At 47.6% G+C, this 27,883-nt stretch overlaps 1 protein-coding gene across 1 annotated transcript in view; it reads left to right on the top strand.

Annotated features, from left to right (window-relative positions):
• Window positions 1–17,242, top strand: part of TMEM179B (transmembrane protein 179B) — a 116,368-nt gene extending 99,126 nt beyond the window's left edge. The window contains exon 5 of the mRNA XM_078660492.1: window positions 12,915–17,242. Within this exon, the coding sequence (XP_078516618.1) occupies window positions 12,915–13,091 (177 nt within the window). The 3' untranslated portion in view covers window positions 13,092–17,242. The remainder of the gene's footprint in view (window positions 1–12,914) is intronic.
• Window positions 17,243–27,883: the final 10,641 nt, after the last annotated feature.

Raw genomic sequence — 27,883 nt, 5'->3', positions numbered from 1 at the left:
CTTCAGAGTGGAGAGTGGAGCTTCAGAGTGGAGAGTGGAGCTTCAGAGTGGAGCTTCAGAGTGGAGCTTCAGAGTGCAGAGTGGAGCTTCAGAGTGGAGCTTCAGAGTGGAGCTTCAGAGTGGAGCTTCAGAGTGGAGCTTCAGAGTGCAGAGTGGAGCTTCAGAGTGGAGCTTCAGAGTGGAGCTTCAGAGTGGAGCTTCAGAGTGCAGAGTGGAGCTTCAGAGTGCAGATTCAGAGTGGAGCTTCAGAGTGCAGAGTGGAGCTTCAGAGTGCAGAGTGGAGCTTCAGAGTGGAGCTTCAGAGTGCAGAGTGGAGCTTCAGAGTGCAGATTCAGAGTGGAGCTTCAGAGTGCAGAGTGGAGCTTCAGAGTGCAGATTCAGAGTGGAGCTTCAGAGTGCAGAGTGGAGCTTCAGAGTGGAGCTTCAGAGTGCAGAGTGGAGCTTCAGAGTGGAGCTTCAGAGTGCAGAGTGGAGCTTCAGAGTGGAGCTTCAGAGTGCAGAGTGGAGCTTCAGAGTGGAGCTTCAGAGTGGAGCTTCAGAGTGGAGCTTCAGAGTGGAGCTTCAGAGTGGAGCTTCAGAGTGGAGCTTCAGAGTGGAGCTTCAGAGTGGAGCTTCAGAGTGGAGCTTCAGAGTGGAGCTTCAGAGTGCAGAGTGGAGCTTCAGAGTGCAGATTCAGAGTGGAGCTTCAGAGTGCAGAGTGGAGCTTCAGAGTGCAGATTCAGAGTGGAGCTTCAGAGTGCAGAGTGGAGCTTCAGAGTGGAGCTTCAGAGTGCAGAGTGGAGCTTCAGAGTGGAGCTTCAGAGTGGAGCTTCAGAGTGCAGAGTGGAGCTTCAGAGTGGAGCTTCAGAGTGCAGAGTGGAGCTTCAGAGTGGAGCTTCAGAGTGGAGCTTCAGAGTGGAGCTTCAGAGTGGAGCTTCAGAGTGGAGCTTCAGAGTGGAGCTTCAGAGTGGAGCTTCAGAGTGGAGCTTCAGAGTGGAGCTTCAGAGTGGAGCTTCAGAGTGGAGCTTCAGAGTGGAGCTTCAGAGTGCAGAGTGGAGCTTCAGAGTGCAGCTTCAGAGTGCAGCTTCAGAGTGCAGCTTCAGAGTGGAGCTTCAGAGTGGAGCTTCAGAGTGGAGCTTCAGAGTGGAGCTTCAGAGTGGAGCTTCAGAGTGGAGCTTCAGAGTGGAGCTTCAGAGTGGAGCTTCAGAGTGGAGCTTCAGAGTGCAGAGTGGAGCTTCAGAGTGGAGCTTCAGAGTGCAGAGTGGAGCTTCAGAGTGCAGATTCAGAGTGGAGCTTCAGAGTGCAGAGTGGAGCTTCAGAGTGGAGCTTCAGAGTGGAGCTTCAGAGTGGAGCTTCAGAGTGGAGCTTCAGAGTGGAGCTTCAGAGTGGAGCTTCAGAGTGGAGCTTCAGAGTGGAGCTGCAGAGTGGAGCTGCAGAGTGCAGATTCAGAGTGCAGAGTGGAGCTTCAGAGTGGAGCTTCAGAGTGCAGAGTGGAGCTTCAGAGTGCAGATTCAGAGTGGAGCATCAGAGTGCAGATTCAGAGTGGAGCTTCAGAGTGGAGCTTCAGAGTGCAGAGTGGAGCTTCAGAGTGCAGATTCAGAGTGGAGCATCAGAGTGCAGATTCAGAGTGGAGCTTCAGAGTGGAGCTTCAGAGTGGAGCTTCAGAGTGGAGCTTCAGAGTGGAGCTTCAGAGTGGAGCTTCAGAGTGGAGCTTCAGAGTGGAGCTTCAGAGTGGAGCTTCAGAGTGGAGCTTCAGAGTGGAGCTTCAGAGTGGAGCTTCAGAGTGGAGCTTCAGAGTGGAGCTTCAGAGTGCAGAGTGGAGCTTCAGAGTGCAGATTCAGAGTGGAGCTTCAGAGTGCAGAGTGGAGCTTCAGAGTGGAGCTTCAGAGTGCAGAGTGGAGCTTCAGAGTGGAGCTTCAGAGTGCAGAGTGGAGCTTCAGAGTGGAGCTTCAGAGTTCAGAGTGGAGCTTCAGAGTGGAGCTTCAGAGTGGAGCTTCAGAGTGGAGCTTCAGAGTGGAGCTTCAGAGTGGAGCTTCAGAGTGGAGCTTCAGAGTGGAGCTTCAGAGTGGAGCTTCAGAGTGGAGCTTCAGAGTGGAGCTTCAGAGTGGAGCTTCAGAGTGGAGCTTCAGAGTGCAGAGTGGAGCTTCAGAGTGGAGCTTCAGAGTGCAGAGTGGAGCTTCAGAGTGGAGCTTCAGAGTGCAGAGTGGAGCTTCAGAGTGGAGCTTCAGAGTGCAGAGTGGAGCTTCAGAGTGGAGCTTCAGAGTGGAGCTTCAGAGTGGAGCTTCAGAGTGGAGCTTCAGAGTGGAGCTTCAGAGTGGAGCTTCAGAGTGGAGCTTCAGAGTGGAGCTTCAGAGTGGAGCTTCAGAGTGGAGCTTCAGGGTGGAGCTTCAGAGTGGAGCTTCAGAGTGGAGCTTCAGAGTGCAGAGTGGAGCTTCAGAGTGGAGCTTCAGAGTGGAGCTTCAGAGTGGAGCTTCAGAGTGCAGAGTGGAGCTTCAGAGTGGAGCTTCAGAGTGCAGAGTGGAGCTTCAGAGTGGAGCTTCAGAGTGGAGCTTCAGAGTGGAGCTTCAGAGTGGAGCTTCAGAGTGGAGCTTCAGAGTGGAGCTTCAGAGTGGAGCTTCAGAGTGGAGCTTCAGAGTGGAGCTTCAGAGTGGAGCTTCAGAGTGGAGCTTCAGAGTGGAGCTTCAGAGTGCAGCTTCAGAGTGCAGAGTGGAGCTTCAGAGTGCAGATTCAGAGTGCAGAGTGGAGCTTCAGAGTGCAGCTTCAGAGTGGAGCTTCAGAGTGCAGAGTGGAGCTTCAGAGTGCAGAGTGGAGCTTCAGAGTGCAGAGTGGAGCTTCAGAGTGCAGAGTGGAGCTTCAGAGTGGAGCTTCAGAGTGGAGCTTCAGAGTGGAGCTTCAGAGTGGAGCTTCAGAGTGGAGCTTCAGAGTGGAGCTTCAGAGTGGAGCTTCAGAGTGGAGCTTCAGAGTGGAGCTTCAGAGTGGAGCTTCAGAGTGGAGCTTCAGAGTGGAGCTTCAGAGTGGAGCTTCAGAGTGGAGCTTCAGAGTGGAGCTTCAGAGTGGAGCTTCAGAGTGGAGCTTCAGAGTGGAGCTTCAGAGTGCAGAGTGGAGCTTCAGAGTGCAGATTCAGAGTGGAGCTTCAGAGTGCAGAGTGGAGCTTCAGAGTGCAGATTCAGAGTGGAGCTTCAGAGTGCAGAGTGGAGCTTCAGAGTGCAGATTCAGAGTGGAGCTTCAGAGTGCAGAGTGGAGCTTCAGAGTGGAGCTTCAGAGTGGAGCTTCAGAGTGGAGCTTCAGAGTGGAGCTTCAGAGTGGAGCTTCAGAGTGGAGCTTCAGAGTGGAGCTTCAGAGTGGAGCTTCAGAGTGGAGCTTCAGAGTGGAGCTTCAGAGTGGAGCTTCAGAGTGGAGCTTCAGAGTGGAGCTTCAGAGTGGAGCTGCAGAGTGCAGAGTGGAGCTTCAGAGTGCAGAGTGGAGCTTCAGAGTGCAGAGTGGAGCTTCAGAGTGCAGAGTGGAGCTTCAGAGTGGAGCTTCAGAGTGGAGCTTCAGAGTGGAGCTTCAGAGTGGAGCTTCAGAGTGGAGCTTCAGAGTGGAGCTTCAGAGTGGAGCTTCAGAGTGGAGCTTCAGAGTGGAGCTTCAGAGTGGAGCTTCAGAGTGGAGCTTCAGAGTGGAGCTTCAGAGTGGAGCTTCAGAGTGGAGCTTCAGAGTGGAGCTTCAGAGTGGAGCTTCAGAGTGCAGAGTGGAGCTTCAGAGTGCAGATTCAGAGTGCAGAGTGGAGCTTCAGAGTGCAGATTCAGAGTGGAGCTTCAGAGTGCAGATTCAGAGTGGAGCTTCAGAGTGCAGATTCAGAGTGGAGCTTCAGAGTGCAGATTCAGAGTGGAGCTTCAGAGTGCAGAGTGGAGCTTCAGAGTGCAGATTCAGAGTGGAGCTTCAGAGTGCAGAGTGGAGCTTCAGAGTGGAGCTTCAGAGTGCAGAGTGGAGCTTCAGAGTGGAGCTTCAGAGTGGAGCTTCAGAGTGGAGCTTCAGAGTGGAGCTTCAGAGTGGAGCTTCAGAGTGGAGCTTCAGAGTGGAGCTTCAGAGTGGAGCTTCAGAGTGGAGCTTCAGAGTGGAGCTTCAGAGTGGAGCTTCAGAGTGGAGCTGCAGAGTGCAGAGTGGAGCTTCAGAGTGCAGAGTGGAGCTTCAGAGTGCAGAGTGGAGCTTCAGAGTGCAGAGTGGAGCTTCAGAGTGGAGCTTCAGAGTGGAGCTTCAGAGTGGAGCTTCAGAGTGGAGCTTCAGAGTGGAGCTTCAGAGTGGAGCTTCAGAGTGGAGCTTCAGAGTGGAGCTTCAGAGTGGAGCTTCAGAGTGGAGCTTCAGAGTGCAGAGTGGAGCTTCAGAGTGCAGAGTGGAGCTTCAGAGTGCAGAGTGGAGCTTCAGAGTGCAGAGTGGAGCTTCAGAGTGGAGCTTCAGAGTGGAGCTTCAGAGTGGAGCTTCAGAGTGGAGCTTCAGAGTGGAGCTTCAGAGTGGAGCTTCAGAGTGGAGCTTCAGAGTGGAGCTTCAGAGTGGAGCTTCAGAGTGGAGCTTCAGAGTGCAGAGTGGAGCTTCAGAGTGCAGATTCAGAGTGGAGCTTCAGAGTGCAGAGTGGAGCTTCAGAGTGGAGCTTCAGAGTGGAGCTTCAGAGTGGAGCTTCAGAGTGGAGCTTCAGAGTGGAGCTTCAGAGTGGAGCTTCAGAGTGGAGCTTCAGAGTGGAGCTTCAGAGTGCAGAGTGGAGCTTCAGAGTGCAGCTTCAGAGTGCAGAGTGCAGCTTCAGAGTGCAGAGTGGAGCTTCAGAGTGCAGAGTGGAGCTTCAGAGTGGAGCTTCAGAGTGTCAAGAGCAATGCCAATAGCTCTAACTTTAACAAAGGCAAAACCATTGCATTGTAAATGCTTGTTTTAGATGGGGAGAGATTAGAATCTGTCAGGAGTTTCTGTTATTTAGCCATTACTTTTTCAGGAGACGGGAGATGGGCTAATGAACAAAAAAGTGTCCTTTTTAAAATGGTTCGGAATACAAGTTGTATTTTTAGATTTGCTGCCAAATTAGGGGCCGCAGAATTCATGAAATGTTGTCTATATTTAATGCAAGATGCATAACATCAGCCATATACGGGGCCGGGGTATGGGGGCATGATGCCCAGAGTGCTAATTTGATTCAGCGTGAGGAGAATGCTTTTTTAAAACGATTAATTTGCGCCCCGGCTACAGCCTCAACTGACATAATACATAGGGAATTTGACATAAACTATGTTACTGATTTAATTGTTTTACGTCCTCTGTCCCTATGGCGCTCAATTTGGGCAAAGGAAGAGACAAAGTTCACCCAGGATGTAATTACTGATTGTATTAAACTCGATCGCCGATCAAATATCCCCTGGTTAAGCCACATACAACATTGGTATAAGACACTGTATGGTTTTAACATCTTTAAAGATCTAACAATGGGGTCTCCGCTGTCGAAACGGGAGCTTAAAGTCTCATTCCTTAAATATACAGTTGGGATTAGAATGGAAAGATATATAAAACAAAGTACGTTTAATCTCTACCTGGAATATAATATTAATGAGGGCTTCCAAACTTATCTTACTGCTGTTAGTATTAATTCCCACCGTTTTGTATTGACTCGTCTCCGGTTGGGAATCGTGCATCATTTAGTGGCTTTCCCCGTGGCTAAGAAACCCGGTACCTGTCTTTGTCCCTGTGATGATAAATCCAAACAGAGCACATGTCATTTTATGTTATCCTGTAACTTTTATACCTCTTTTAGGAAATTTTACCTGAAACCCATCTTTTTAAAATACAATACGCGTGATATACAAACAGCGATGCAACTGATGTTTAATTTAGAGACCCCGGATGTATGTTTTCATGTGGCAACTTATATTTTAAAATGTATTTCTGTACGAAAATCAATCATCGTACGAATTCAATCAATGATGCTTACTTTGAACTTTTTATTATGTTGAAATTGAACACTTTTATCACTTATACCCCTTACAGCTAATAGAACGTGGTGAGTCAGATTCTTAAAGTATTCGGACTTGTACTGTCAAATGCATATTGCACTTTAGTAAGGATGGTATTGTCACTCCGCACCTTAGTATGCTAATTTGCACATCTACTAATGCCGGACAAATGCTGCTATTGTATATTGCAGACAGAAAGTACTGTATAGTTGCTTTGCACTTTATCTTGCTATTTTGCACATGTTCTAGTGGAAGTATACCCAAATGGAAGCTATGCATCTGTAAGGATGACATAATTATCTTTGCACTTTAATATTGCTAAATGTGCACAGACATTAGTAGACAAGTGTACATGTATTGGTAGTAATTCACCCTAATGTAAGTTATACATCTGTAATTGATATTGCACTTTGATATTACTAAATTTTGCATATACATCAGTTGACAAATGTACCAAAAAGCATTTTAAAGGTTGTTGGGTATGTGTTGTTAATGTATAATGTATTCAAGCAACCAAGGTATTTGGCAAACAATATTGATACATATGTATGCTGTATTTATTTTTTATGTATGTTGCTATATGGTTGTATTTCTACATACCAAATAAAGCATCTTTGAATTGAATTGAATAGTGAGAGTTCTGCCTTATTGGTGCAATACATGCATAATTGGCCTCTTGCCATTGTAAGTGCACAGGTAGTGTGTTGTCAAGGCCGCTGCAGCCTCTCAGCCTCTGGTTTGGATTTCTCCCTCAAGTCTCCGGACTTCTATAGTGTGGAGGTGTCTACGTTCCGCTGCTATGGCTATAAAGTTATGAGAACACAAATAGGGTTGGCTCGGAATCAGCAAGGCTGAGCCTGTACAACAAATAACAAAAGAAATGCCAATACTGATGATACTTATTCAATTTTTATACTTGACATCCACACTAAGAAAACTAATTCGAAATGGGGTATTTGCTTATTATTCGCAACTTTATTCATCAAGATTCACAATTATTACAAAATGTTTTTAATTTTTTTAAAAAAAAGAGAAGCACATAAGAAATTTGGGACAAATAATAACTTCATACATTCTATCTCATCAATCATATCACAGACAGCAAAACATTCGACCTATTCGTATCTCTAACATACATATCACATACTACCACTATAGTAAAAGTAACAAATGTACTGGATCTGCACAAATTATACAATCATTTGGTACAATTTAAAGAAAATACATTCCTATTTGTTAATGAATTTAGAATCATTCATTAGAGCTTAGTATAGTTAAAGGAAATGTACAAGGAGGGATGCGGGGAAAGGGGATATTACTGCCCCCCGAATCCACAAGCAGACCAGTTAGACAATGGCCTACGCGTTTCGAATCCACTGTTACTCGTTAGGGATTCTCATCAGGGCCTCAGACACTGTAAATATAGAAGAGAAAAACATGATAGTGACTACTTGATAAAAATAGTGAGTGAGCAATTTTGCTACAATTGTACATGAGCAGTCTACATATATAGGCATCCACCTAATGGACAGTCATTATTAATTAAGGATTTTCAGAGACAGGGGGGACCTCTAGTGTAGCACTGGGTGGCTGGTAGTTTTGCCAGAATATACTTACTACGCAATTGTCTTGTGGTGAAGTCTACAGGGGTCGTAGACTGAAGGCTTCTCTCTAGTATAATACCTGGAAAAACCAAAAGAAACCTCTCTCAGTTTTCTGTACCAATCTATTTTGGCAGGAAGCAAACAAGGTTGTGGACAACCGGGTGCTTCTAAGAGGCGTGACATCAGTAAACTCAGACTACCTTTTAGACCACATCTAGCTCTAAATCTAATCTATCATACACCGTGAGTTTAACTTGGCTACTAGCTAAAACCCTACTTTGATAAAATTCGATAGGGGGCTGATACCTTGAGGATTGTGGGCAGCCGCCGAGAAGATCACTTAAACGTGAGGGGGAAAGAAGACGCTTCGTTGGTTCCTTCGTCTCCGATAGTTTTGCCGGGGGCAGCGTCAGCACATGTGGGTTCAGTCGACGCGTGCTAAAGAGTCGAGTAAACCCAAAATTAAATCCTGCCATGACTTAAAAGGCAGTCAAGCCTGATTTTATTCAAAAATATCTGCGGGCTGGTGAGTTACCTTGGAATGAATCTCCAGCCTGGGTACTTTTAAATCTCTGGATGGACGGCCGGCGCTGGTTTGAATCGCAGGCACGTTGGCTAACACAGGATGGCGTCAGCACTTCCCATAGCGTAGAAGTGTGCTGAAAAGGAGTGAAAACATCCCGTTACGAACGTGCTCCACAAAATTATAGGCACATAGCTAAGGTTTTAACTAAATAGAAGGGAGACGGGCAATTTACCTCATGAACTTGATCTCATAACGTCCCTCTGCAGACTGTCGGCGTGTAGCGAAGCGCTAGTCTCTCACGCATGCGCATGTTAGACCCTGCGAATGATGCTTTTATGCCGGGCAATGCGCTGCTGTAGCCAATCGGTCGCTATGTAAAAAAAGCGGGCCGAAGAGTAGCGGTGCGCTAATCTCTCGCGCAGGCGCTGTTTAGACACCTGAAGTTGCTGCAATTATACTGGGCGATGTACTAAGGTAACAAGAGGTTACTTCACCGTTGTTTCTAAGTAAAGAAACGGTATGACAATTTTATAGTATTGTCAGGGTGTGTATCCGGGTGCCCACATGAAGAGCTTCAAGGGTTGCCATTGTGTGAATGGCTTCAAGGCGCGCAAGGGAAGACATTAGTGCGTATTGTAGTCAAAGTTTTCTGTAGTCAAAGTTAAAAAATTTCTGAAAGCTCGTTCAGACCTGACACTGCAGTATCAAATTTGACAATTAGCATTGCCTCCCTTTTAGACAATTTGAGGCTCAGATCACCACCTCGAGGGTCTCTTTCTATCCGTGATATGACAGTCCATTTAAATTCATTGGGACCATGATGCAGCCTGGTCCAATGATTTACCAAAGGAGCGTTCTCCACGTTTCTTTTCAATCTGGACTTGTGTTGTGAAATGCGCTGTCGCACTTCCTGCTCAGTCTTTCCTATGTACAGGCAATCACACGGGCATATGATGCCGTACACTACAAGTTTCGATTTGCAATTACTGAATGCCTCATGTTTCCATGAGACACCCTTGTGCTGGAAGACCGTACCTTGTATCGTGTTGTCACAACAGAGACACGTGCCACATTTATGATGGCCAAGCACAGGTGCTAAACCCAACATTTGGCGAAGGGAAGGTTGGGCTTGGAGTGGCATTGCTGCTCTAACCACATGGTTTGCAATGCTGTTCTCTTTTTTAAAAGCAAAGAGCGGAGGCTCTTTAAGGCTTTCATCTAAATTCTTCACCAAGTGCCAATTCTGACCAATGATTCGTTTTAACTTATTGGCATTAGGGCAGAAGGTGGTTACGCAAACTTGGCGTTTCTGTTCTGTTTTCTGTTTTCGTTCCAGTAGTGTCTCACGGGGTGTCCATCTCGCTCTTTTCATACAATCTTTGACCAGTTTTTTGGGGTACCCTCTATCACATAGTTTAGAGACTAATTTTTCAGCATGGTATGTGTAATCACTCTCATATGTGCAGTTTCTGCGTACTCGCAAAAACTGCCCGTACTGTGGCACGTGTCTCTGTTGTGACAACACGATACAAGGTACGGTCTTCCAGCACAAGGGTGTCTCATGGAAACATGAGGCATTCAGTAATTGTAAATCGAAACTTGTAGTGTACGGCATCATATGCCCGTGTGATTGCCTGTACATAGGAAAGACTGAGCAGGAAGTGCGACAGCGCATTTCACAACACAAGTCCAGATTGAAAAGAAACGTGGAGAACGCTCCTTTGGTAAATCATTGGACCAGGCTGCATCATGGTCCCAATGAATTTAAATGGACTGTCATATCACGGATAGAAAGAGACCCTCGAGGTGGTGATCTGAGCCTCAAATTGTCTAAAAGGGAGGCAATGCTAATTGTCAAATTTGATACTGCAGTGTCAGGTCTGAACGAGCTTTCAGAAATTTTTAAACTTTGACTACAGAAAACTTTGACTACAATACGCACTAATGTCTTCCCTTGCGCGCCTTGAAGCCATTCACACAATGGCAACCCTTGAAGCTCTTCATGTGGGCACCCGGATACACACCCTGACAATACTATAAAATTGTCATACCGTTTCTTTACTTAGAAACAACGGTGAAGTAACCTCTTGTTACCTTAGTACATCGCCCAGTATAATTGCAGCAACTTCAGGCGTCTAAACAGCGCCTGCGCGAGAGATTAGCGCACCGCTACTCTTCGGCCCGCTTTTTTTACATAGCGACCGATTGGCTACAGCAGCGCATTGCCCGGCATAAAAGCATCATTCGCAGGGTCTAACATGCGCATGCGTGAGAGACTAGCGCTTCGCTACACGCCGACAGTCTGCAGAGGGACGTTACGAGATCAAGTTCATGAGGTAAATTGCCCGTCTCCCTTCTATTTAGTTAAAACCTTAGCTATGTGCCTATAATTTTGTGGAGCACGTTCGTAACGGGATGTTTTCACTCCTTTTCAGCACACTTCTACGCTATGGGAAGTGCTGACGCCATCCTGTGTTAGCCAACGTGCCTGCGATTCAAACCAGCGCCGGCCGTCCATCCAGAGATTTAAAAGTACCCAGGCTGGAGATTCATTCCAAGGTAACTCACCAGCCCGCAGATATTTTTGAATAAAATCAGGCTTGACTGCCTTTTAAGTCATGGCAGGATTTAATTTTGGGTTTACTCGACTCTTTAGCACGCGTCGACTGAACCCACATGTGCTGACGCTGCCCCCGGCAAAACTATCGGAGACGAAGGAACCAACGAAGCGTCTTCTTTCCCCCTCACGTTTAAGTGATCTTCTCGGCGGCTGCCTACAATCCTCAAGGTATCAGCCCCCTATCGAATTTTATCAAAGTAGGGTTTTAGCTAGTAGCCAAGTTAAACTCACGGTGTATGATAGATTAGATTTAGAGCTAGATGTTGTCTAAAAGGTAGTCTGAGTTTACTGATGTCACGCCTCTTAGAAGCACCCGGTTGTCCACAACCTTGTTTGCTTCCTGCCAAAATAGATTGGTACAGAAAACTGAGAGAGGTTTCTTTTGGTTTTTCCAGGTATTATACTAGAGAGAAGCCTTCGTCTACGACCCCTGTAGACTTCACCACAAGACAATTGCGTAGTAAGTATATTCTGGCAAAACTACCAGCCACCCAGTGCTACACTAGAGGTCCCCCCTGTCTCTGAAAATCCTTAATTAATAATGACTGTCCATTAGGTGGATGCCTATATATGTAGACTGCTCATGTACAATTGTAGCAAAATTGCTCACTCACTATTTTTATCAAGTAGTCACTATCATGTTTTTCTCTTCTATATTTAGTGTCTGAGGCCCTGATGAGAATCCCTAACGAGTAACAGTGGATTCGAAACGCGTAGGCCATTGTCTAACTGGTCTGCTTGTGGATTCGGGGGGCAGTAATATCCCCTTTCCCCGCATCCCTCCTTGTACATTTCCTTTAACTATACTAAGCTCTAATGAATGATTCTAAATTCATTAACAAATAGGAATGTATTTTCTTTAAATTGTACCAAATGATTGTATAATTTGTGCAGATCCAGTACGTTTGTTACTTTTACTATAGTGGTAGTATGTGATATGTATGTTAGAGATACGAATAGGTCGAATGTTTTGCTGTCTGTGATATGATTGATGAGATAGAATGTATGAAGTTATTATGTGTCCCAAATTTCTTATGTGCTTCTCTTTTTTTTTTTTTAATTAAAAACATTTTGTAATAATTGTGAATCTTGATGAATAAAGTTGCGAATAATAAGCAAATACCCCATTTCGAATTAGTTTTCTTAGTGTGGATGTCAAGTATAAAAATTGAATAAGTATCATCAGTATTGGCATTTCTTTTGTTATTTGATGGCTATAAAGTGGCCCCTGATGAAAGCTTTAAAGACGTCCCAAACACCAGAAATGGCCACAAACCCCCCCCCCCCCCCATTGTATTCAGAGGTATCATGTATGTGCCATCCTATTTCATATCTGTGACTAGATCTCTGGGTAAGGATGGATACAATTTCCAGTTACTCCAGCTTGCACAGACCGAGGTTAATCGGTCCGGTCTCTGCGGTGCTGGGCAGGGCTACTAGGGTACTGCTTAACAGTATGTAATCAATCCGTGAGTGTATAAGGTGCACATGTGAGTAAAAAGAGAAGGCCATTGCGGAGGGGTATAATTCCCGCCATATATCTCGTAAACCTCATTCTCCCAGTGGCTTTCTCAGTCTCTTGGAGAACGCTCCTGAGTGTCTTGCCCTCCATCCCAATCTTGGTGTGGGTCTCACACAGTATTAAGGTCTCCAGTCAAAACAATAATGCCTCAGACCACATTTGCCAGTGTCTCCAGGAACTTCACTATGTAAGAGTTTTGAGCAGCATTGGGAACAAAGACCATGGCTACAATAAGAGGCCGGCATCCCATGCACCTACTAGGATAAGATATCGATCTGCCATCTTTATCTATACAGGTGTGTGACACAGCCTGGGATAGGTTGCGTTTTAGGTATGATCTAAAGCATTTTGAGGCTTTGAGTCTCCGTGTTGGGAGCATGTGGTATGCGCTTGCCTGGATTACCTACTGTGGTAGTTTTATGAATGGCATGACTGGATCAACTACTCAGCAGCAGAGTTAAATACGGGATGTCCTGATCAACTACTAGATGACAGGATTTTGCACCATATGTGTATTTGTAGTATTCGAGATGCAAAATGGGCGTTACAGGTAATTTAACAATTTCTGATTACAAAGGGTGATGATGATGTGATGATGCTAGGAAAGTGATGCATTACGGATTGTTTAGGGAAGATTAGTAATATGTGAACCTTGTTTATTGTGCTATTTACCCCCTTCTTTGCTTTTTTTTTACAGGCTTCCGCTTGGGCCAATTGGGTGTTCTGGATCATTATCTTGGTGTTGCTCATCATCCAGCGTCGGAGAGAGTCTTCATCTGGCTCCTCCACCTTCCGTCCCCTAGCTGCTTCTGACCCCGAGTGGGCCACGGGCGAGACAGACGCGATCTTCGGAGCTCGGCCTCAAAGGCCATGATGGGCCTCATGGAAGGGGATGGGGCATATTTCATGTTTACGCAGGTTTTCTTGGGGAGCGAGGCTGGCGGTGGCACTGTAATTTTATACAGATATACCAGGGTTTTTTGAAGGGTGGAGTTGGGTACTGCGAAAGTTTCCCCACCTGCCTTCCAACATGGCAGCCATGATGAATTTTTGGAACCTACATTTACTGTCAAGAGGGGCCTGCCTTATGGATAAAAAGAAATCTGTATTTTATAATTTGCAATCCTAGTTATTTAAACTGAACTTGCAGTAAGTTATTTGAAAATAAGTCCAGTTTTAGCTAGATGCTTACCTCTAGTTTGAAAATGATTACCAATATCTGTAGGGACATGGCAACTAACCCTGACCTCAGTATTGCTGTCTCCTCATAGCCACTGTGAGAACATAACATGGGAAGGTATGTTGAATGTTGTCCGAATAGGCCCTGGTCTGAGCAGAATCTCTTCCCTTGACCTCTTGTAACCCAAGGGCAAGAAGGCTTCTTCAGACATAGTTTACAGCAGTGCTGCCTCTGTGCCAATGACAGTCTCAATAAAGGAGCATTGTTAATTCCATTCCTGAAGTTCTGCACATCATGGAAATTCCACAAAGCCAATTTAGTTGATATGGAAGAGTTTGATAGGCTCCACCGCTTGGTTAGGGGTTGGATTTCGTTTATTGTGAGTTGAACATTCTGGTTGCATAGCAAAGTTCAAAGGGCAGCATGTTTTAAGTACTTGCGTTTCTACAAAACGTTCCTAAAAGACAATTATTAATTGTTTTAACTTTAATGTTGGAGGATGCCAAACGTAGGTTACCTTAGTATTGAATTCACACTTGGATTGGCTTTTTGTGGCCTGCATGGGATGCAGCCTTTACTTCATTCGCCTGCTGATCCTGCATATCATCCAGTCCAAGATTCTTGCATATCATCCAGTCCAAGATGCTCGGTTAACTGTTACTGCATTCAATGGAGTGGGAGATGATCAGAAAATAAGGAATTCAAGAAAATGCCATCTTTCAGATACATCCGGGGCCATACAACAGAACTTTTTCACTCATACAAAACAATACCGCTAGGCCATTTGAACAAATTGTACCACTCATGTACTATGGAATGGTTGCAAACGTGTATCTTCAGTCTGTATTTATCGAAATATTTTCTCTGGGGAAAAATTGAGGAAAGCGATTAGGAAACAATGTGTGACAATGTTTTGCTCTTCAAACACTTTACTGAATTATTGACACATTAAAAAAAGAAATCCGTGTTGGCCAATACCCCTTAAAAATAGAGCAGGTTGATATTGCACTATGTTTGCTTATTAAGTGATAAATTGAACAATCTGATATTGCTTCATAGTCACATTGTCTTTCACATTTGAAAAGTGTAGAAAATTGATTTTTCCACTTTTTAATAGGTAACATGGCATACATTTTGTGAAATCATGTTGTGCCATGTTTGCACTGGAGTGAATACAGTTTGTTCAGTTCCCTATTACATTATCAGCAAAAAATGGTGCAAATTGATTTGCACTGCTTTTGCACCAGCGTAGATTCTATATGACCCCACTCATTCTCAACCCCTCTCTCTCCACTACCCAGATTGAACATGTAATGATTACATAGATGAGCACTGCTGCCGTAACACACTAGTACACAATCACAAGCCCTCTGCTGACCATAGCTGCTAGCCACACGGAATTTGAGGGCTATGGATTTGTCTTTGCGGCTTCTGTTTCTGTATAGCCTGTGCTCCTTGTTTGAAAATTCCTCACCGAAGTTCTACTGCTGCTAAATCTCCTTATGTTGCCAAGTGCCGGTATTCACCCTGAAACCTCTGCCAACAGTTGCTATTTGTTTTCTAGGTAATATACAAGCTGTACATTTTTGTATTGCTTGCCATACATAGCCTGTATGCAATGGCGTCATGCAATCTGCTCCTGACGTTTGACGCCGTCGTGAGATTTGATCTCCTTCGTTGTCACTTCCAGAAGACTTTGCATTTTTATTTTATAACAAGAGTAGCTTTAAGTTTAAAGAGTATATATTTTTATTTAATGAACATTAGCTGGGAGATTGTATTCCAGAGGGCATCTGTGGGTGGCAGTGATCTGCCACCATGTTTACAGTTCGCTTTCCCAACCATACCTGGCTGGTTTTTACCTTTCTGTTGTAAGATCCTCACTTTTTATTGTAAAGGGTGGGGAGGCAGTTCTCTTTCAATCTTCCCCGAATAAGATGGAAAAAGGTTCTTGATTACAAGCAGATCGGTTGTACTGCTAGTTTCCACAAAAGATAGACTTCGAGTGATCCAAGTCCTTTTGGTCTGATACACCAGATAATTTAATTGACATTTTATTAGGTAGCAACAAATGAGCAGGAGAAATTTCTGCATACCTTACCTTTGCCAATGACCATTATAGGCCGTTTTTGTTGCACCTTGTATGGCAGCTGACTGCAAAGCTGTAACCCATCACCCTTTACTTCCATGCAAAGCTCTGAAACCCGACTTAGGTTCTCCTCCTCTGTAATGGAGACATGACAAATGCGTGTAGCACTGATGGTGAGCATGTGAACGAGCCTAAAGTAATGTGAAAGATTGTTTCCATAATATATGCCTATAGTTCCTTACTTGCACTGTAACTGTGTGTAAATATTGATATCCCTAAATGTATAAATATATATATATGTCAGTGAGCCAGAGCGAAATTGAGGTGTCGTTAGGTTGGCGTGGCATGAAGGCATGTGGTTTTGCTGAGGGGTGAACCCCCAATATTTTGTGACAGCGAGGGCTGTCCATGGTCAGATGTAACCTGTGCAGTACCCAAGAGAAGAAAGGGGTTGGCTTCTGTCTGCTAACTGTTCTGATTTTCAAAGCCAAAGTCACTATTGTATCTGTCTCCCCTGCGGGAACCAGGAAGTTTGTGTTCTCCAGACCTATTTCTGCTACCTAAATAAATCACACAGTCCTACTCTGTAATGTGGTCACATATCCATGGAGAATTCAGTCAAGGTTATTTTGAAAGACTCAGAAAAAAAATAGCTGCCTGTGACTGCTGTTTTCATTACATAAAATGTCACGACAGGATGGGGAATGTGTAGGAAACTCCCTTTCCTATTTAAAATCCATGATCCAGATCAAACAGTCAGACAACTAGCACAGGACTTTTTCAGACCTGAGCGTAAACATATCGAAGCTCCGACAGTGCTGCAACGCCGTACTATCAGTACAGCCCTACACACATTTCTGTAATTTAACTGGATCAGGTGATTGATGTTGCTGCCACTATTGTTGATGACTGCCTCTTATTAAAGTTACACAGCAGGATTTTTGATGTTGTCACTGTCGCTGCTTTGGATGGTTTGCTGTTTGGAAAATCACATATCATTACTTATGCCAGTGCCACGCCTGTGGACATCTTTCTGCTCGACATGTCCCAAGCCATGAAGGCTAACTTTGCCATGCTTGTAAGTATCTTCCTTTTAGGAAAGCAACATCACACAATTGCTGATAGTGCCACTGCTACTCGCCTGCTGCCAATCCTGTGGGTGACTTCCTATTTAGAAATTCATTTGATAGGACAGCCAATGATGTCGCTGCCACTCATGGTTGTAAAGTCACATGCTGATGTTTTTATGAGGATGTGCTGTCCTCTCCGTGGGACTTCTCGTGACAGTCTCATGAGCGGATGACGACTGGTGATACTTCCTGATTAAGTGAATCATCTGGCAAGAATTACAAAACAAATTTAAACCTGATAAACTACCAATGACATTTTCAGCAACACCTTGTGACTGTAACATTACTTTAATAGTGGCCCTGTGTGGCATCAACTAACAAACTTCCTGTCAGCTGCTACAGGATTCAACAGGATGATAACATGCTGATGAGTACAAGGGAGTCAAAGGTTTACTTTTTTCTTTTGAATTCTGTGGTGTTTTCTTTTTAAATCTTTCCTGCCTGTTTGCCTGTCAAATGATGCTATTTGCAGTGTAAAGTTTTGTATTGTTGAGCTGTTGTGGGAAGAAGTAACTGGCTGGGTGTGTCTTGCATGACACCGCTTTTTAATTCACACTTGTTTTATTAACATGTTTTATACTTAAGATTGCTGAAAATAAATATTGCACTCAGTATCAGCCACAAAAGTGTTCTGTTCTTTATAGTTATGGCATAGTATTGCTTTACTGCCACTAATTAGAAACTCTTTCATTGGTGTTGCACGTGTGGTCTGTTACAGGAAGCTGCACTAACCTACTGTTTCATTCTATACTTACAAAATAGTTTCAATTACAGTGCATCATATTGCAGTGTAGGTTTTTGCATGGGGTATTGTGTGTTAAGCAAAATTATATTTTATTGGAACAGCACGTCTTTCTATGCCACCCACAGTCCACCCATCACTTCTGCACCACTACTACAGTGGCTAATTGAGATTATGCTATCGTGCATAGGGTGAATGCTAGGCATTGTCCAGTAGAAAGAGGGCAAGCTAATAGTCTGTGCCAGGCACTGTAGTGTAGCTGGACCTCTCCATTTCAGGACAGCACAAACAGACACAGGACACCACTTATTATGTCTGGGAGTGAGCTACTTGTGGCACGCTTCCCTTTATTTAATCCTTTAGATGCGCCCAGACATTATGGTGTGTAGGGCTTAAGTTCCCATTCAAGTAGGGGCCAGGTAGCTCCCTACATTCCTTCTAACTTTAGTTAGGTCCTTTGCATCTTCCCTGCTTCCCAGGGTCTCAGTAGGTGCTGCATACATAGTCCTATAATGGTTGGTTATGGGCTGGGTTGGTCCATGGTCTTGTCAGAGGATTTTCTGTGATTTTTCCTCCCCCCAGCAAAGGGTCCTGGTTTTGTCAAGGCATCCCCTTGCCTCTTGGTTATGTCTGCTGGTGTCCGTAAGCCTTCTCCAGATGGCAGCCGGGTACTGTGTATGTTCCTCCTGGTGGAGGGGCTTTCGGGGACACTTGGCCTTTGGCCAACCGTGTCCTCATGTTTTTCATGTGGAGTATCTTGAACCATGAAATTGGGAATCCTCTTTTCCTCACCCCTGTATGGTGATCCCATCGTACTTTGGACCTCATCAGCAATCCAAGGACACCTTTCAAAGTGTGTTCGGAACTTTCACCAGGGTTGGCAGTCCCATTTAAGTACTTGGTCTCTGGGTGTATTTCGTAGTCTTAAGCCATTTTAGTTTGACTCCTACTCAGTTGTCTGTTTTTGTCGTTGTTGGGTTGTGGTGATGTGAGAGTGGCAGTGCGGCACCTGGGCCCTGTCGGGATGCTGTTGGGTGCAAACCTCCTGAGCATTAGCACCACAGGGGTGCTTTGTTGCGTGTTGCAGTATACTCGCAAGAAATGGTGCAGTCTCCTTGCTCCACTTTGATACATAGTGCTTTATTGAGGGTGCGCATAAAATGTTCCACATATCTGAAAGAGACACGTTAGTGATAGATTCCTTACCTTAGACTATCCCCAGGCGTCAGACTGGATCCGTAAAATTTTGCATAGAAATACCCCTGCGCGCGCCGGCAGGCGTCGTCCGCGGCTCCACGTCAGTCATCGGCGTAGTTAACGCCGGAATGACGTCGTCGGAGTACTTAGACGCCGCCCATGCGCGCTGACGTCAGTTCTTCTTTTTTCCGCGCCAGCTAGCGCAGATCCGGAGAAGCTTTGAGTAAACTTTTTTTATCTTTTGATCATTTCTCTACTCGAGTCTTCGACTCCGACGGTGCCAATAGGGATGCCCGGGTTTAAACCCTGTTCCAAGTGCGACTGACTGATGTCGGTTTGCAGACCCCATCGCCGGTGCCTCAAGTGTTTAGACCTCGACCACGATGACCGCACCTGCTCTGACTGCCGGGCCCTGACGTCTAAAGCTAGGCGGGAGCGGTCCCGCAAGCGACTTGAGCTCCGGCAGTCGGCCCGCGCCTCTCCAGGTCCCTGTCCCACAGGAGGTCGAGGGACCGGTCACGGGGTCGGAGCCCTCGCAGCTCCGGGAGTGGACATCGGTCGTCAGGATCCAAGTCCTCAGGTAAGAGGCATGAGAGGTCGGAGAGACGGCATCGTTCCTCCGACCCACCCCGACGCTCGCGCGATGCGGCCGGGGGTTCGGGTGACACCACCCACGCGGCTCCGACGGAGTCGCGGACGTCGCCGCCTGCCCCACACCTTCGGGTCCCTGGGCATGATGCGACGCCAGAGGAGGTCGAGCGGTACCTCATGGCCATGAGGTCCTCCCTCCTCAGCCGGGTCCCGTGGCACCTCTGGGCCCAACGGCCCCGGCTGGAGGGCCTAGCGGGTCGGGTGCTTCGGCCCCGGCGCCGCCGGCGACTTCGGTCCCGGCGCCGCAGGCCCACACTGGATCCTGGATCTCGCCGGCCCTGCGGGTGTCGCCCCCGGCGCCCACTATGGACGCCGTCCCCGATCCTACCCTCAGTCCGGTTCCGGCGCCGGAGCGGCGCCGCTGGGCGCCGCTCTCGACGTCGTTTGGAGATTTCTATTTCCACAAACCGGCCCCATCTGTTGACCCTGATCTGCAGGAGATGGGTGACGAGGGTGATTGGGAGGGGTCTGTGGACCCTCTGGCACAGGAGTGCAAGTCTCAACAGGACTGGACATATGAGCTTGGGGAGGCCAGTGGACTTGACACTTCGCCAGACACTGGATTTGTCTCTCCTCCCACTGTGGCTACGGAGGAGGGGGCTGCTTACAGTGTAGTGTTGACACGGGCGGCCAAGACCTTACACCTTGAGCTCCCCGTCGCGGCAGTGAGGACTAACCTCCTCACTGAGGTCCTTAAACCGCAGGCAAGCTCCACTGAGCCTCTGCTGCGGTTTTAATGAGGCCTTGTGTGACGTTCTTGTGGGCACTTGGTCCAAGATCGCCACAGGTCCACCTGTGGATAGGAACGTGGCCAGACGCTTCCTCCCGGCCCCGGGCGACCCTTGCTTTTTGTCCACCCATCCCACCCCCGAGAGCCTGGTCATCCAGGCCTCCACTTCCCAGACCGCATTCCCGGCGGCTCCGCCCGATCGGGAATCCAAGAGGTATGAACAATTCGGGAAGAAGGTTTTCTCGTCCCTGAGTTTGGGACTGCGGTCAGTCAGTACCGCATGCCTCTTGGACCGCTACACCCACACCCTATGGGTCGCGGACGTGCTGCCACAATGTCCGGAGGAGGTCCGGGCAAAACTCACCCAAGCCCTTGCGGAGGGTCGAGATGCAGCGCGTTATTCCATCCGGTGTGGGCTGGATACCACGGACTCACTGGGCAGGGCGATGGCAACGACGGTGGCGGTTCGACGCCACGCCTGGTTGAGGTCTGCCAACTTTTCGGCCGATGTCCAGGCCACTCTTCTGGACATGCCGTTCGATGGCCGTCGCCTCTTTAAGGCAGACCATGCGCTTGAGCGTTTTAAGGACTCCAGGGCTACGGCCAAGTCCTTGGGCCTCTCGGCCCCACGCCAGCAATCGGGTGCCTTTCGCTCCTTTCGTGGCCACGGAAGGGGCGCCCCCACACGTGCTGCCAGTCCCGCACCGCAGAATGTTCAACAGCCCTGTGGCGGCCGTGGAAACCGCCGTGGCGGCGGTCGGGGACAACGGCGAGGCCCGTCCACACCTTCCCCCCGCAGCACCTGCCTCAAAACCCTCCTAGTCCATGCTTTCAGGCCCATGTGACGCCAGTGGGGGGCAGGGTTCGCCATCACGTCTTCCACTGGCGCACTGTCACGTCGGACTAGGTGGTTGCTGCAAATCGTCCGAAGGGGCTACTCCCTCCCCTTCGAGGTGACCCCTCCAGACATGCCACCGCAATTCCACCGCGTGTCGGGGGATCACTTGAAACTTCTGCAAGAGGAAGTCACGGCCCTCTTGGCCAAGGGGGCCATCGAGCGTGTTCCTGGGCCAGAAGTAGGGTGTGGTTGTTACTCCCACTACTTAGTGGAGTGGTGTGGCTCACTGGTTAGAGGCGGCAGACCCGTAAGCAGAGAACGGCCCGGGACCAGGGTTCAATTCCCGACGCGGCAGGGTCGTGGACCAGGGTCAAAACGGACTCGATAAATATCGCCTCGGTGCCTACTCTAACCAGGGAACACACTCGGCAACTCTGGGCATTAAGCTTGCCTCATCTCTACAACGGCCCCCCACAGACGCCGGGGATGCCTGGTTTCACCTTGGAGATACCCAGAAAGGGACCATCTCACAGGGAAAACCAGGACGGGTTCCCCAGCGGTCTTCAGCGCCAGGATACTCCATGGAGTCGCAGTGCGCTTTACAAGTACACACCCCCCCCCCCCCCCACACATTTACTGGTACCCAAGAAGGGCAAAGGGGGCCTACGCCCTATTTTGGACCTACGGAACATCAAGGAGAAGTTCAAGATGCTGACTTTGCCTCAGGTCTTAGCTGCCTTGGACCCCGGAGACTGGATGGTAGCGTTGGACTTGCAGGACGCTTATTTTCACATCCCCGTCCTGCCGGCCCACCGGCGTTACCTGCGGTTCACGGTAGGCCACAAGCACTTTCAGTTTACTGTGCTCCCCTTCGGCCTTACCAGCGCCCCACGGGTGTTCACGAAAGTGATGGCAGTGGTCGCAGCTCATCTGCGCAGGTTAGGGGTGTTAGTCTTCCCCTACCTCGACGATGGGTTGTTGAAGGCGGGCTCGCCCCAGACAGTCGTCAGCCACCTCCAGACTACGGCCGACCTCCTGCACTTGCTGCGGTTCTCCATCAACTTGCCGAAGTCACACCTGTGTCCCTCTCAGAAGCTCCTCTTCATCGGAGCGGTTCTAGACGGCGCAGTTTCGGGTTTATCCTCCCGAACAGCGGGTTCTGGATATTCAGGCTCTGATTCCGATCTTTCAGCCTTTATCCCGAGTCTCGGTCAGGTTGACGCTGCAGCTTCTGGGGCTGATGGCCTCCTGCATCCTTCTGGTGCATCACGCCCGGTGGCAGATGCGGGCTCTGCAGTGGGACCTGAAGTTTCAGTGGGCCCAGCATCAGGGCAACTTGTCCGACCATGTCTTGATCTCGGAGGGCACTGCAAGACAGTTGCAGTGGTGGCTCACGGACCGCGATTGGGTCAGTGGCAGATCCCTCTCCCTACCCCAACCGGAGCACGTAGTTGTGACGGATGCGTCCCTCCAGGGCTGGGGGGGCCACATGGGAGAGGCGGAGATCAGAGGCCTCTGGTCTCCGGCAGAGTCCCAGCTCCACATCAACCTTCTGGAGCTACGGGCGATCCGACTTGCACTGAAGGCATTCCTCCCCTCTGTCCGGGGGAGTGTAGTGCAGGTGTTCACGGACAACACCACCGCCATGTGGTACTGCAACAAACAGGGCGGGTGGGGTCGTGGACCCTATGCCAGGAAGCTCTGCGCCTCTGGCAGTGGCTGGAACATCAGGGCATGACCCTGGCGGGTTAACACCTGGCAGGTTCTCTGAACGCCAGGGCGGACGAACTCAGCCGTCGGTGCATGATCGATCACAAATGGCGTCTGAACTCGGACGTGGCGCAAGGTCTCTTTCAGCAGAGGGGAGAGCCTTGGTTAGATCTATTCGCCACAGAAGAGAACGCGCAATGTCATCAGTTCTGCGCGTTGGAATTTTCAAGGCGGCACTCGCTCGGAGATGCTTTTCGTCGCGAGTGGAGTTGCGGTCTATTGTACGCCTTTCCGCCTATACCACTTCTGCCCAGAGTGCTGAAGAAGATCAGGCGCGACCGGGCCCAGGTTATCCTTGTGGCTCCGGACTGGGCACGAAGATCCTGGTATCCAGAGCTACTCAGCATGTCAGTCGATCCCCCGATTCGTCTGCCTCTTCGGGAGGACCTTCTGTCGCAGCAGCAGGGGACGGTCCTCCACCCGAACCTGTCCAGTCTCCACCTACAAGCTTGGAGATTGAGCGGCGACAGTTGAGGCCATTTGACTTGCCTCCTGAAGTCTGTAATGTCCTTCTGGCAGCCAGGCGTCCCTCCACAAAGTCGGTATACCCCTGCAGGTGGAACAGATTTGTGGCATGGTGCACAGCAAAGGCTGTGGATCCACTCTCTGCACCCCTTTCTGAGGTTCTCCTCTTCCTTCTTTCTCTTGCCCAGCAGGGCTCTACTCTGGGCACTATCAAGGGGTACCTTTCTGCCCTTTCCGCCTTCTTAAGGCTACCTGATCAGCCTTCCTTGTTCAAGTACCCAATTGTAAATAGGTTTTTGAAGGGCATCACACACATGTTTCCTCCTGTTCCGTTCGTGATGCCCCAGTGGGACTTGAACCTTGTACTTACTTACCTAATGTGTGCTCCCTTTGAGCGCTCCATAAGTGTCCTCTCCGCCTTCTTACTTTGAAGACTGCTTTCCTGGTTACCATCACCTCTGCCAGGAGAGTGAGTGAGCTCCAGGCTCTTTCTTCTACACCTCCTTTCCTCTGTCCATCCGGACAAGGTTGTGTTGCGGAAGAGACCCTCTTTCCTGCCCAAGGTTGTCACGGCCTTCCACATCGGGCAGTCGATTACCTTGCCCACCTTCTTTCCGCCTCCGCATCCCTCGAAAGAGGAAGAGAGGCTCCACTGTCTGGACCCAAAACGTGCGCTCTCTTACTATCTGGATCGCACACGCCAGTTCCGGGTGGATGACCAACTCTTTGTTGGTTACGTGGGCGCTAAGAAGGGAAAGGCGGTGCACAACGGACCATCTCTCGGTGGATCATCTTGTGTATCCAGGCGTGTTACTCCTTGGCTAAGAAGGAGCCCCCTGTTGGACTGAGGGCTCATTCCACTCGGGCCACGGCGACTACCACTGCCCTGGGCCGAGGAGTGCCCTTGCAGGACATTTGCTAGGCAGCTACGTGGGCCTCGCTGCACACGTTTGCAAGACACTTGCCTGGACAGCCAAGTCCGGAGGGATGGCTTCTTTGGCCGTTCCGTCCTCCAGGCCTTTCTGGTTTGATTATTGGTTCGCAGACCCACCACCGGGGTTGGTATTGCTGGGGTATCTATTCTAAGGTAAGGAATCTATCACTAACGTGTCTCTTTCAAATGCACAAGTTACTACTTGTGTAACGATATATCTGTAAGAGACATTAGTTAGTGATAGATTCCTTACCGACCCACCCATCCTCCCCGTTCTGCGAACCGATATCTAGGGTTTAGGTCATCCCCTTTCAGGGCCCTAGTTTCATGGCACCAGTGTTGGTTCTATCATGGCTCTGCGTATCTGGCGCGGAAAAGCTGTGTATCAGAACTGACGTCAGCGTGCATGGGTGGCGTCTAAGTACCCGACGACGTCATTCCGGCTCTAACAACGACGGACGCGGACGACGCCTGCCGGCGGGCAGGGTATTGCTACGCAAAATTTTCTGGATCCAGTCTGACGCCTGGGGATATTCTAAGGTAAGGGATCTATCACAAACTAATGTCTCTTACAGATATATCGTTGCACAAGTAGTAACTTGTGCTACAATTGTTGTGTGATTTTCCGGTGTTTGATTCCCAGGTGATCCTGGTATTCTCTAAATTCAGCCCCTTGGAACGGGGCCCATTGTCTGTCCTTATTTCCATTAACTGTTTGTAAGTGGCACACTTCTTTCCGGCAGAGGGTGTACTTTGTGAAAAGCCATTGACGCTGTAAGTTCGACTGTTGAGAACTTGGAGTTTTCATACACAAGCATCAACTTCAGTCAGACAACAGGAAAGCTGCCCATGTCCACAGTGTCCTGCACAGTTCCTAAGTCAAGATTGGGGCTGAGGGTCCTGCAACCACCCCCCACCGGTCAGTTGATAGGCGCGGCATGCTTTTACCATTTCTTCCACTGGCCTTATCCATCCCTGAAAATGACAATTTTCTCCTCAGTCGTGACTTTGCTTTGGTAACCCCCTTGGTTCCCTAGCTCCACTTTCTTTTTCTGTAATACCTATGGTACCACAATGCATTGCCCCTGCGGAAGGTGTCGTCCATCAGTGGTGCTTAGTTTCTTCCTTACTCTTATTAGCTGCCTGAGCATAAATTTGCCAGTATGGTTCCACAGGCGAGAGTCCAGCTGGAGGTCCTTCCACTTAAATTGCTGCAGTGCCTTCACAGCTTTCTGTATGCATTAATCTTCCAGAGAAAATGATTGCAATTTCGTTTAGATCCATGGCTTTGAGGCATGATTTCAGTGTGGTTAGAGGAACGCAGTCTTCGTGTCATCACTTGGGGAGGTCGTCCCCTTTCTGGGTTCTTGGTGGGTATTTCGATAGATAGTCCACAGGGCTGCCGACCATTAAGTCATTTTGCTGAAGCTGAACCATCCATCTCTCAATCCTTGGTTAAGGGTGTTGAGACCTGCCAGCAAAACGGTAGACACTTATGTCACCTGAACCATTTTCTCATTGAGATACAGCTAAACGTGATAGCATCCTCACTTCATGGGCAGGGTCTCTCTCTTTTTATTTTCTTCTTGTAAATCTTTTTATAAGTAACTAAATCCCGGCAGTGTGTCGGTCAACAATTATGTTCCATACATTTGCTTCGTTATTTTCATTACCTTCATGTATCGTATTGTATACAGTGCAAAATCATAACATCAAAGCTATCCCAAGGACATTCAAGTACGATATAGTATGTATTCTCCCCCCCCCCTTGTTTCTTTACCCAGCTCACTAACAAATAATTTTGAGTCCTCTGTATTGTATCCATTTCCCCCATTATTTGCTCCATTTCTTTGCGCATCCCCTTTCCTGGAACCCCACCTTTTCGGCGTTACAACACCCCCCCCCCTCCTCCTCCCCCACTCCCTTGCTATATTGCGTTTGGCTACTATGCCCGCTGTCATAAGCCATATCTTGGAGTATTTTGGCCATGTCTCTTCACCCGTCACGCAGATAATATGCCATTTAGCCTCACATGTAACCTCCTGATCTATTACTTCAGATATGACCTCTGTTACTTCTTTTCCAGAACTGTTGTATCTTTGGGCATTGATAGTAGTGAAACTAGAAGCCTCTAGTTTCATCTCTTTAGGGCACACACATACGTTGTCTTTCCAATAGAAAAAGACTTCCACTCTGTTTTGTGAATTGTTCGTAAATGTCTATTTAATTCATTTGAGGTATAATTCTTTCTTTACATTTCATCCTTATCATGTAATTTAAAACCTCGTAAGCTTCAGGCAATGTCGTTTTCAAGATATCCAATGCATTTCGGGCATTATTGTTATGCCCTTCATCAGGGAACAGACACTGTAAGAATAGTGTAATATCAATTACAATACTGTTACATAGAAGGTATTAATCACAAGCAATGCTGAAAAAGTTTTTTTAAAATGGTACATGCACGTTGCTAAAGTTTTGAACATGTAATGCTAAATAAATTGACTCGTGGTCTCAAAAAATGTCTCGGTATACATGCATTCAGATTCGTATGAGATAACGTTCACGATAAATTGGTGTATCACTTACAAGCCTTTCCTCATCGGTGTAGTTGGATCTGTAAGAGAACGATGAAAGGCATCGTCACATTCAGTCTATGTGTTATATGGGAAACGTTACGAATTCTCCCGGTAGGGTCGGCTGTAAAAACTAACCTGTGATATCAGTTTGGCGTGCTTCGGTCCGTTGGAACCCTTCTAAGCGACGGCTCAGGGGAAATCTGGCCGCGTTTTACTTTATTCAAAAAAAGTTCCGTTCATGTGACTATGGAGATAGACGATAGACTATAAATGTCTTATGTGGAAAGATGTAAATTAATTTGTGCATTGCAAAAACCCATACGGGTCTGATGTTATCAAGATGCATGTGCAAAAATTAATTCAAAATGGGATTAAATGAAAAAAAGTTGTTTAAACAGACTACCAAGAACGGGCATAAAGAACTCGCTAGAAAAAGCTCATGTGGGACTAGAACCTGCGGTTCAAGTATCTACGAATGTGTGCTCCTCTGTTTTTGAGCTACTATGGTGCTGCGAACGATTTGGAACGATCTAGGGAGTGATACTGTGTAATGGAAATTCGTGACCTACCTTCTACTGTTTTTAGTATATCTGTGTGAACAATCACAGTATTAACAAGTTATGGTCATTGGAGCAATTATTACAGGTAACATGACAGTTCAATCTGGTCATTGAGGCCAGTCGGCTTCTGGGTAGCGAGTTTTTGTATCCAGAAGTTCTCTCTTCTTAGTAGATGTTTTGTATTGTCTCTTCCCTCAATTTTCTGTACTGTTTCAAGTATCACAAACTTTATTTGTGAAATGTTGTGTTGTTCTTCCACAAAGTGTGCTGACAAGGCTGATTTAGTGTTTTTCAATCGTATGTTGGATTTGTGTTCTGTTAGGCGCACTTTAATGCGCCGTTCCGTCTTACCAACATACATTTTTCCGCATGGGCATCTTATTCCATAGATCAAATTGCTGCTAGTTTCACTACTATCAGTGTTCTAAGGCGCCGTTGGACCCTCGACGCCACCTCTAGGAGCACCAAAAAACAGGAGTAAAATATTTATTTTCAAAAGTAAGACTAAAAACAGCTGTGCATCTATCCTATACAATAGTAGTATCTTTGGGCATGCCCATAGTGTGTGAAAAAATTTGCCTGTTTCCCCACAGCCCCGTGCACACTGGTCAGTATCTGGTGCAAGAGCATTTTGGAGGTATACGATCTGTGTAGTATACGCACCTGTATCAATCTGAATCGTGCCCTGAATACTACCTCCCTCGGACTCTGAATCGCTTCTGTCCAGGCTCTCTGGGTATCTTGTCCCAGCTTCTCTGAGAGCTATCAAGGGGGCAGGGGAGTTGTTCATTATTTTTTTGTACA

Source organism: Lissotriton helveticus, chromosome 9 (assembly GCF_964261635.1).
Source record: "Lissotriton helveticus chromosome 9, aLisHel1.1, whole genome shotgun sequence".
Classification (NCBI taxonomy): Eukaryota; Metazoa; Chordata; class Amphibia; order Caudata; family Salamandridae; genus Lissotriton; species Lissotriton helveticus.
This window is presented reverse-complemented; position numbering and strand designations above follow the sequence as displayed.